This window comes from Hordeum vulgare, chromosome 2H (genome assembly GCF_904849725.1).
Source record: "Hordeum vulgare subsp. vulgare chromosome 2H, MorexV3_pseudomolecules_assembly, whole genome shotgun sequence".
In the NCBI taxonomy this organism is placed as follows: domain Eukaryota; kingdom Viridiplantae; phylum Streptophyta; class Magnoliopsida; order Poales; family Poaceae; genus Hordeum; species Hordeum vulgare.
The window spans coordinates 643,901,531-643,913,170 of record NC_058519.1 but is presented as its reverse complement, the minus strand read 5'-3'; the positions used below and the strand labels follow the sequence as shown (position 1 = coordinate 643,913,170).

Sequence of the window (11,640 nt, the reverse complement as noted above, 5' to 3'; positions counted from 1 at the left end):
AATTTTATTAGGTCATAATCATGTCGAAGAAAACACACGTGAGTAATAAAAACAGTCCAAAAGCATGGAAACCTTTCGCTTTGTCGTCGAGATGACTGACTGGCTGACTGAAAGCAACTCTCAAGTGGGCTTCAGAGTTCAAAGTTTCTACTGGTGAATGAAAAGATGCACGACGGAACAATCTCGCTGGCCGCCCGAACTTTTCATCCAGTTCATTGTGCCTGACTCGCTTCTGCAGCTCCAGTTTATTTGTTTATTTCAGCACTTCCTCATCACCAATTTGGAGCACTCCATGAACTTTCTCTGAAAGAACATCTGCAGCAGTTCTATCTGGTCCTTCTCCACAGTTCTTTTTTAACAACTCGATGATATTCTTTTCTGAACAATATACTGTAAATCTGTAATCTGTATCTACACGTTACACACTAAGCAGATGCACCTCTGCCGAATCACCGGCGCAACTTACACGCCTTACACCGCCAGGTACATAACGAACGCCGCCGATCGACCGGCTGGCAGGACGGCCGGTGACAAACAAACTGTAAAGCTCGATCAGCAGATGACGCAGGAGCTGGGGTCGTCCCCGGCGCAGTGGCCGTAGTAGTACGGTTGCGGGTGGTACGGCGGCGGAGGCGGGTACCACGGCGCGTACGCGGGGACCGGCTCCTTCTTGGCGTCGTCTTTCTTCTCCTCCTTGGCCGGGCCGACGGAGAGGATCTGCGCCGTGGGGAAGAGCTTGCTGCGCAGCTTGCCGACGACGTGGACGGGGTCGACGGTGCCGACCACCGTCATCTTGTCGTCCTTGGTGTCCACGGCGATCTGGTCGACACCTGGGGTAGTGGCGGTTGTCGTCGTCGTCAGAGGTGCGAAGTTCAGAATATGGATGAGAACAGAACTAGTGTGGAGTTAAAGCAGGGGAGGCTATCATATTACCGTGGAGAGTGGAGACGACCTTGAGCGCCTTCTGCTTCTGCTTGTCGTCGTGCAGGTCGAGCTTGAGCACCACCTTCATGGCCGCCATCGAAACGGAGCGGTGTGCGGCGGTTCGTCTTGACGATGGGCAAGGGAGGAAGAAGGCGCGGTGTAATGTGGGAGACAGGGGAGTGGCCGGTGGATTTATTTATAGGAGAGCAAAAGTCTCGGTCGGGCTATTTTCAGAGAGATGTGGAGCGGCGACCGGCGAAGCTGCGGAGAATGCCCAAGTGACAGCAAAAACCGGTGGCCCTTGCGCTTGCGCTTGCACTCGGGTGGGCGCGGGTGTGTGGCCGGGCCAGTAGGTAGAGGTGGGGATCGGAGCCGTGTGTATGTGCGCGGAGACCCGGAGACCGAGAGGCCGAGAGGGACGTATCATCGTGTTGGTGGGGAGCCCGCAACGACCCGCCGGAGTCCTCGCACGCTTCCGGTTCCGGCCGTGGTTGCTTGATTGCGGTTGCGGAGCACATTGACTCATCACCTGGGACCAAATCCGCCCCTCGCTGCGCAAGGGGTCGATCCGTCTCTGGAGTCCGGACTCTGGACACGGCATGCTTGCCCCGGTCTCGGGGGCACGGTGACCATGATCGGAAGAACGGTTCAAGTTCAACTCTGGACAGTATGTACTGCATACATGCATGACCGGTCTTCTCTTCCACAGGACAGGGTTTGAGCACCCGTCCGACAGGGAACCAAAACTATACGGCGTGTCCCTGCAGGGTTGCACCAACAGTGCTAGCTAGTAGGAACGGTTCAACTTCGGGCACCGGCGCATGCATGCATGCATGCCCGGTCAGTCTTCTATTCTACAGCTCGTGGAATGATTCAACGAGAATTAGGGGGTGTTTGTTTTCATAGACTTTTTGAGGTAGGGACTAAAAAAAGTCTCAAAAAGTCCCATGTGAAACAAACAGGATGGATTTTTAGGGATTAAAGTGGGGTGTTTGAGACTATTTGGAGAAGTACTTATGGAAGGGACTTTTTGAAACTTTTTAACACTTTTTCCAACAACGCACTTACTTTTAGCATGTCATTTAATAAGTACTACTATATTATTAAGGATAACATGATCTTTTTGCATGTCATTTAATAACCTCTAGTCCCTATTTAGTCCCTAAAAACAAACGGGTAGGGACTAGGAACTTTTAAGTTGGGACTGAAAAAAGTTTCGGGACTTCTGAAACAAACAGGGCGGTGTTGCTGATGCTGCAGCGACGGTCCGTATCTGGACAAAGCACGAGTCCACGTACTCCTACTAGTAGATAGTAGTAGTACCTGGCGGAGGCGGAGGCGGCGGCATGAGTCCGAGACCGACATGGTCCATTGACCAGCCCTGCTGAAGGCCTGAATTCTCGTGCGTCCTGGTCCACGTACACTGCCTGCCTACACTAACAATCCAAGCTGTTTATCTAATCCCTTGGAAGAAAAATACAACACGCAATGGAGAGGCCGATTTGCTGCAGGGCCCCGACGGCCCGACCCGAAATTCATGAGCCCAGTGGGTATTGTGGAGATGGATCAAGACCTAATAAGCCGCCCGATTTGAACAACGGAGGGGCGCATCGCTCTCACCTGACCTGACGTTGAAAACTTGACATCACACCCTCCTAGCCGGCTTAGCTCACCGAGTGCGTCAGATCTTGCAGGGATCGGCCACAGAATGGGCAGCACGACGCCGGAAAATAAAAATATCAATACTGCTCCACGAAGACGGAAAAACACTCTAACGTGTACCGATGACGAATCCTCCCTTGGTCGCCGCCGTCGTGTTGCTGGAAAAGTGGCAGTGCGAGCACTTGAACCAGACAACTGTAGAGGAGTGAGCATAATAAACGTTGCGGTTGGGCTTCCACATAGGACCGGGACACTGTAAAATTACCACCGGAAAAGGATGACACGCGCACTGAAATCGAACTGGGGATGAGTCAATGTATCTGGTCCAACTGAGATGGAACTGTCACCTAATTCTAACCCGCAAAAAAATATTAAAAAAATGTCGCCTAATTCTATCCCGCACAAAAACAAAACCTGTCACCTACCGTTTTGGTTTTCTTATTTATTTCTTTATTTATGTTACTAGTATTACAGTGTGACATTCTTTTACTTTATATAACTAGGTTTGCTTATCTTTTACACTTTATTAGCTGTTATGTCTTGTGACATACTTATGCTACAATTCATTATTTTCACTAGACAGTTTAAAAAATATATTTTTGCTAGACTGACAAGCTGGACCCACTTGGTAAGGCGCATGCATTGGTTGGATCTTACTGAATGATTTCAAATGACCTGTATTTGTTTCTTATCAAAATCATGTAGAATTCTCTGCTTGAACATAAGAAGGGGAGCCTCTCCATCCGATTTCTATTAAAGGAACCATCTGGTTCAATCATGTAGATCTATAAATTGACTGATCACTTAGGACTTGGGGAGGTAAGCTGGTTGAAGAGTTGAGCGCTCCTCCGACCAGGACCAGCCACCCGCTTTAGGAACAAAAACTGTACGATGTCTCCGGCGGGGAATCGATCAACGCAGAAGTAAAAGTGGTCATGGGATACGGTCTCCGGCGCATCGTTGCCCACGATCGATCCGTCTCTGGAGTTTGGACACGGCATGCTCGGTCTTGGGGACATGGTGACCATGTCCGGAATGGTTCAACTGTGGACAGTACTGCATGCATGTTGGTCTTCTCTTCCACAGGGAAAGGGTTGAGCACGGCCCCCGCGCAAGGAACCAAAACTTTATGGCATATCCTCTTGCACCAACCGTGGTATGGGACGATTCAACTTCGAGCACTACTGCATGCATGCCCGGTCTTGTATTGTAGAGCTTGTGGAATGATCCAAGGAGAAATGCGGCGCCAGCAACGGTCCGTGCCAGGACAAAGCTGGAGTCAGCGTGCACTGGCTCTTGCTGATAGCCACTGCTACCTGGCTGAGCGTCACGAGTACTATAAGTCAAGATCCGCATGGTCCATTGACCAGCCCTGCCGAAAGCCTGAATTCTCATGCGCGGTGACAAGGTCCGCTAGTGCCGTAACCTCCAACAGATACAGACGCATGCCATGTGTGAAGTCTCTGTATTGCTACGTTGCGATGGCAGTCTAATCTAATCTAATCGAGTGAACTGCAGGAAATCATCATATTGACGTCTTGGTTTATAGAAAACACTGTTCTACGAATTTCTGCCCAAACCACTCGTGCTAGGCCTAATCTTTTAGAGGAAACACTAACCCGTCGCTTTGATCATTTTAATCTCGATTATGGCAAGTGGGTCCTGATTTTGATGGCGTGGCGTAACGGCTATGAACTGACCACGTTAAGGTGACCTTAGGCGTCAATCTAGAGCCCATCCCGAGGGACCCTTCCTGCTCCCGGTCCCGGAGCAGATGGACGCGCCGCTGTCGCACCGGGTCTCCAACGTAATAATAATTTATAAAATATTCATGATATATTTATCTATGTTTATAATATTTTTGTATGGTTTTGATGTATTTTATATGATTTAATTAGAACTAAATCGGTCTGATACTGTTTTCAGCAGAATTATCATGTTGCTGTTGTTTTTTGCATAAAATGAAAGTGCTCATAGTCGACCGAAACTTTTGATGTTTCTTTTAACATATGAGCAATATTGGAGCGAATTAACACGAGAGGGGAGCCACATGTGCGCCGCAAGCTAATAGGGTGAGCCCATCCTCCTAGGTGCGTCCTGATAGCTTGTGGGGCCCACGCGGCTCCGTTGCGCGTGATTTCAACGTTGAAAAAATTGTATCACCGCAACTCTCTCTATCAAAGAAAAAACCCATCTGGAGCCTTTCTGGTACCCTGTCAGAGGGAGAAATCATCATCGGTGGCCATCTCCATCATTCCAACGAAGGCCATGACGAGGAGGGATAATTCACCCTCGGGGCTGAGGGTATGTACTAGTACCTGTGTGTTTGATCTCTCTCTCTCTCTCTCTCTCTCTCTCTCTCTCTCTCTCTTTGTGTTCTTGAGATGTCACGATCTTGATGTATCACGGGCTTTGTTAACATAGTTGGATCATATGGTGTTCGTCCCTTGATATATTGATGTGATGAATTGAATCTTTTCCTTTGAGATCTCGTTATCTTGGATTGAAAATTTTGGGTTTGAGGACAGATGTATGTCTTGAATGTGGATACTTGTGGTAACAACGGGGTATTCTATTGATTCACTTGATATACATTATGGTGTCAACTTGTGAATTCGGTGACCTTGGGGATCTATGCATAGAGTTTGATTGCATGCTTTCATCCTACGTTCTTCGATAGAAATCTTGGAGTACTCTTTGAAGTTCTTTGTGTTGGATCGAACATGATGAATCTGAAATTGTTTGATGCATGTCGAATAATTAACCCTTGGATACTTGAGGTGACATCTGAGTACCTAGGTGATATGAGGGTTGATTGATTTGTATCATAGGTGTTATTCGAGTACGAACTCTAGGGCTGTTTGTGACACCTATAGGAATAGCCAAAAATATTGAGCGGAAAGAATAACTTTGAGGTGGTTCGCTGCCTACAACAACTTCCTATTATGTTCTCCGCTAATAGGAACTTTGGAGTGATTCTTTGTTGCATGTTGAGAGATGACCATAAGATTCTACTATGTTAGCATTGTTGAGAGATTGCACTAGTGAAAGTATGAACCCTATGCCTTATTTTCAAGAATTTATATAACGTTTTGCTCATTGTTTACTACTTGTTACCTTGTTGTTTTTATTTATTAAGATTATAAAAATTTATTGCCTACTATCCATACTACACTTGTATCATCATCTCTTCACCGAACTAGTGCACCCATGCAATTTTCCATTTTATTGGGTGTGTTGGCGACAACAAAGAGATTTGTTGTATTGATTGCAGTTTTGTTTGAGAGATACCATCTTCATCCTACACCTCCCACGGATTAAAAAACCTTAGGTCATCCACTTTAGGGAAACTTGATGGTGTCCTACAAAACTGTGCACTTGGAGGCCCAACAACGTCTACAAGAATAAAGTTGCGTAGTAGACATCAAGCTTTTTTCTGGCACCGTTGCCGTGGAGGTGAGAGCTTGAAGGTATATCTTTAGATATTGCAATTAAATATTTTAGTTTCTTGTTATCACAATTGTCATTGGATCAACCACTTCATTTCTTCAAAACAGATGTCATTTCATGATCTCCAAATGGACCAGAAAACAACTCCAATTCCAACCAAGAACAAGCCTTTGTCTTGTTTTGGAAACGTTTTGATCCATCTGGAGAAGCAATCCAAATTAGAAGGAGTGGCTCTAGGATCAAAAGAACATTTCAATGGATTCCACATCAATTTTGGCATAGGACATGTAAATAATAAATGACCAATTGTTTCCTTCAGATACACAAAGCACAACCATCCCCCCTCTTCCACCCTCTCCTAATAAGGTTATCCTTAGTGAGATACTTTTCTTATTAATCAGCCACAATAAAACTTTTATTTTTGCCGACACTTTGATTTTCCAAGGAATTCAAAGGAAAACCCACCTCAGATCTAACTAGGAAAAAATGCATTTGATAGTGAATTACCCATCTTTAGTTAGCTTCCATATGATTTGGTCTTTCCCTCTAGACATTGGAATTTCTTCACATCTAATCTTAAGGCTTTCCCACATAGCTAAATTCTCTCCATGCAGAGTTTTGTGGAAAGAAAAAATTTCCCATGTTTTCTCAATAGCCAATGCTACTATAATATTATGGTGAAAACAAATCAGATATAATCTTGGGTAAGCCAGCTTGAGAGGCTTATCATCTACCCAGCAATCTTCGAAGAACCTGGTATTTTTTCTATCTCCCAATAGTTTTTTACACTCTTGGTAAAACCCCCCGATCCCCCTTCATGCAGAGGGTCGGCCAACTACGCACACACATACACCCACTCATACAGGAGAGGTAGAGGCGAGCCGGCTGCTCCTTCTTCCTCCTCCTTCGAACAACTCAAGGAGCACACTATAATCTCTCTGGTTCATCAACCATTCTGGAAGGACTAGGGTTATTATCTCCCACGGAGAGCCCTGAACCTGGGTACCTCGTGCGTCTATCTCGCTTGTACCAATCCCGTTCACGGAGCCTGCCGGCGTCCTTCGGTTCCCACCAATCATGATTAGTCTACCCATGGCTACTGTCGTGAGTAAACGACGACAACGTGTACATAAGAATCAAGCTACATTATCTAAGAAAGATCGTACTCCATGATGCCGGAAAAGAAAAATAGAGACAACTAAAAAGAAAGGAAAGAAGCTCAATGTGAAACGTCTTCGACGCATTGAGAAGCAATCATATATATATATATATATATATATATATATATATATATATATATATATATATATATATATATAGTGTTCGAAACAACACATGATTCCGGTAATATTCGTTGAGTGCGTGCAAGGCCGTCGGGATAAAAACCCAAAAAACAAAAGGGATAAAAACAAAAACGTCTTCGAGGCAGTAGAGCTGGCATGAGTGCTACTAGTATGCTCAAAACCAGTGCTACTGCTAGCCTTTCTCCTACTAGTGATAGAGGGGGAGAGAGTTGGTGTTGACGGCGGCAAGAATGTTGATGTAGATCGCCGTCACGCTCCTTGCCCCGGCGACACTCGATCGAGCGCCATCGAGAGAGAGGGAGAGAGATCCCCCTCCTTCTTCTTATTTCTTGGCCAGCCCCCTACATGGGAGGAGAGTTCCCCCCTCTGGTCCATGGCCTCCATTGTGGCGGAGGGGTAGGAACCCCTTCAAGATTGGATCTCCCTCTCTGTTGTCTTTTGTTTCGCATCCCTAGTTTCTAGCTCTTCACCATCTCTTAAATTCGATTGTGCTGAAATTTTTACATGTTTGTTTTGCATAAATTATCTTTCTTGGGCGTGAAGAAGAGCCCCAATCGACTCATGGTGTGGCCACTAGAGGGCAGGGCGCACCAGGGGGTATGGGCCGCGCCCTGGTGGGTTGTGGAGGCCGTGGGCCTCCGTTTACTTTGGTTCCACCTCCCCAAAATCACATGTATTCCAAAATAATTCTCCGTAAAGTTTTCTCGCGTTTGGCCTTCGTTTGATATGGATATTTTGCGAAACAAAAAACATGCAATAAACAGGAACTGGCTCTTGGCACCGGATCAATATGTTAGTCCAATAAATCATATAAAATGTTGCCAAAAATATGAGAAAGTTGTATAATATTTGCATGGAACAAGCAAAAATCATAGATACGATGGAGACGTATGAAGCTACCACCGACCCATCTCATCCTGCATTCAATACTGCTGCCGGCCCATCACTATTTCAAAGGAAAAGCAGCGTGGCTTCCACGGAGCTCGTTCGGCCCACATATGATATCACGGCTCCTCGCTACCCCGTGTATGATATCACGGAGAGGGAAAATTGTGAGCTACATGTGAAATTCTAGAACATATATGTGAGGCTGGAGGTCGGCTATGTCTTAGCTCCTGGACCTGATGCTACTTACCATTGCTCTCCGGTTCTAGAAGGCCATGCTTCTGTCGGGGTGGATAAAGTTACCAATGGATTTGAGCAGCAGGAGCTTGAGTAACCTAGAGTAACCTACAGGTGAAGGGGAGACTTATCTAGGAGATGCCTTGAGGACTAATATTCTATGTAAAAAGGAACACAACGTGCTTCCACACTGGACGCCGTGTCAACATATCATTCCGCCGGACTTGACCCTTAGCAGATTCCTCATAGTAGCAATCCAGCTCAGTGTCAGCAGACTCCTCCGCCTCAGCTGTGTTCGCCGCGTCAGCTGACACGACCTCCTCAGCTGTCTCGGCCATGTCATCTGACTCCGCCTCCTCAACCGCCGCATCAGCTCACTCCGACGAGTTAGCAAACTACGCCTCCTCCGTCGCCTCAGCCTCACGCGCGTAAGAGAACCACCACTCCGACGACTATTATTACAACTGCGAAGAAACCCGCAACAACTACACACGTCAAGGAGGCTCCTCGCAAGTTAACATACTAAATGAGTGATGAGGAACTCAAGACGGTTGTGCAGGACGAAGTGAGATGCCATCTGGCACCAACATGACACCAGGAACCAGAGAAAATAAATCCGAAAAAGCGAAACGCTGTCTGAAAAACCTTACGCGACCACCGTCGCCCCCGCCGCTATGAGACTATGACCGATCGATTGTTAAGTCACATAGAGAACATAAGCAGTCTGGAAGTAGTAGATCAAGTGGGAAAACAGTTCCCAGCTCGACGAACAAAAAACTAATCGGTCCCTCCTCAGTTTACTGGTATCGTTTATGATGCCAAGGCAGGAGGCCATGATAATGGTTTCACTCTTGGTCGATACTTAGACAAGTAGGAAGAGTTCCCCATCGCTGAGATTGTATACACATACCGGTACGTGATTCCTCTCATCAAACCTGAGAATGTCCCGCTTCTACCAACACGAATGTGAAACTTTCATGAGTGGTACCTGAAAGCCTGCAAGGATGGGACCAACTATCGTCTCATTGTGGGAGTTAAAGATGAACATTTCTTCAATGGAGACGAGGTGATTTACATTGAATTTGAGGATTTTTTTAGTTATTGAATCAAGACGCCATCGACAAAGTTATCGTGAGTTGCTATTGTCTGTAAGTATCATTTTTGTAATTAAGTCTCTATCTCAACTCATTTATTGCATGTATAATTTTCCTCACTATATATAATGTAGAATGAAGATCCTCCGATGCAGAAGAGGACGAATCTATGACATTGGGTTCATTAACCCAAATACTGTTCATGAAGTGACAGTAGAAAAGAATGCCAAGGAAATAGAGAAGATCTTGCTAAGGGCGTTAATTGAAAAACAAACCAAAGGGGAAATACTTTTTTCCTTACATCTTCAAGTGAGTGTTATACTGTCTTGAACAAATTCTGTTTTCTCTAATTACTCGATGTTAAGTGTAATTGATGAGTTATGTGTGCGCATGTTCCACTTTATTCTGCTAGTCATTCAGTTGGATGCAGGAAGCGTCCTTGTCATGGACTCGAAATACAAAGACATGGAGACATGCACGGACTTGTAGCAAATGGTCGAGAGGTAATTTCAATCATTATCGCACTATATCGATAACTTTTGTTCATTTTCTAATATCAAGTAACTAAAAAATCATTTATGTATTCATTTGCTTTGTCGGGCAGGGTTTGGAAACAGTTCACCAACAAGACTTGGGGTGAATGGGGAAAGGAGCTGTGATTTCAACAAGTCACTGTAAGCAGTACTAGCTAGGTCCGCGCATCTCTTTTATTCTACTTCAATACCATTATCATGCTTGATTTTTTTATTGAATTCTATTATCGTATATAGTGTCGAAGGCAGGGAGACAGGAATAACTTATGTGGATACTACGTTTGCGAGTTCGTTTGTCAGACGACCTGCGAGACGGTCAGAAATTTTGAAAAACTTGTCGTACGTAAACAATATTCATAATTTTATTTTATTAACATCAATTTTATTGAGTTTCATATTGACCGCCTTGTTTAAATTAGATCCAACGGAAGCGGGATGAACTCCTACGAGAGAATCGCATACAAGCAATTCAAGAGGAATTGGCGGGATTCTTCCTTGATAAGGTCATATCACCAACCAAAGAATAACATCATCAAGTGATAGTGGATGATGGTAATTAGATAGTAGGGATCATGAGAGATATATATTGTATATATGAATGAATGTGTATTACATGTAGTAGCGTCGAATATATATATGTCACTTCTCATTGCTATTAGTAGCTAGCGTCGAGGAACAGTGTCACTTCATATTCATGACGATATTGTGTAACGGTTCCTTCATTGTTATTGATAGCTAGCCGACGCGCAGACACTAGTAAAAAACATGGATTTGGTTTCTAACTCAAAAGACCCGCTAAACCCCTCGAAAACCCTATACCCCTCCAAACCCCTCCAAAACCCCTCAAAAAATACGCGTGAATCTCTTTAGTCTCGGTTGGGGTTACCAACTGGGACTAAAGGTCCTCCTGCCTGAGCGATGCGCAACGGTCACGTGGACCCCCTTTAATCCTGGTTTGTAACACAATCAGGACTAAATAATGGGACCTTTAGTCCCGAAGGATTAGTCCCGGTTGCACAACCGGGACTAAAGTTCCTCTGAAACCGGGACTAATGTCCAGTTTTCTACTCGTACTACCGATGGATACTATATGGTCACTAGCTCACTAGTGGTACTACTGATGGATACTATATGGTCTGTATTCTCCAAGTCTTGCATTTAAAGTAGAAATTCCCCTTTTCTTTGATCGGATCCCTGCTACGTTTGCTCAACGCAGAGTGTATGTACAATGTTATTGACTCAGAATCAGCGGTGTATGCTTCTATGTTTGTTGTTTTCGCCTGTGCTTCTAGTTTTAACTAGTTCAGGATCGTGCCTTGGCATGAGGGTGCAGGTGCAATCCTTTTGGTCAAGAAGCTAATGGTGAGTTAGTAGAAATCTAGATTTAATATATATGTATTCATACAAGATAACAATAGACAGAAAAAGAAATATTCAATTGTCACATGATCAAGGCATAGTAACGCTCAATATCATATGAGATTATAAGATAGCATCAAGTTTAGTGCGTTCACAAAACAACAAATGATAAGTCACTTGAGATGAAGTTCA

General features: G+C 44.9%; 1 protein-coding gene across 1 annotated transcript; it reads right to left on the bottom strand.

Moving 5' to 3' along the window:
- Positions 1-298: 298 nt before the first annotated feature.
- Positions 299-1,083, bottom strand: LOC123428280 (heavy metal-associated isoprenylated plant protein 39-like). The gene is made up of 2 exons (XM_045112473.1): positions 934-1,083; positions 299-830 (listed from the first exon to the last, which is right to left on the bottom strand). The coding sequence occupies exons 1-2, from the start codon at positions 1,019-1,021 to the stop codon at positions 553-555; spliced, it is 366 nt and encodes a 121-aa protein (XP_044968408.1). The 5' UTR covers positions 1,022-1,083; the 3' UTR covers positions 299-552.
- Between the last annotated feature and the right edge of the window lie 10,557 nt (positions 1,084-11,640).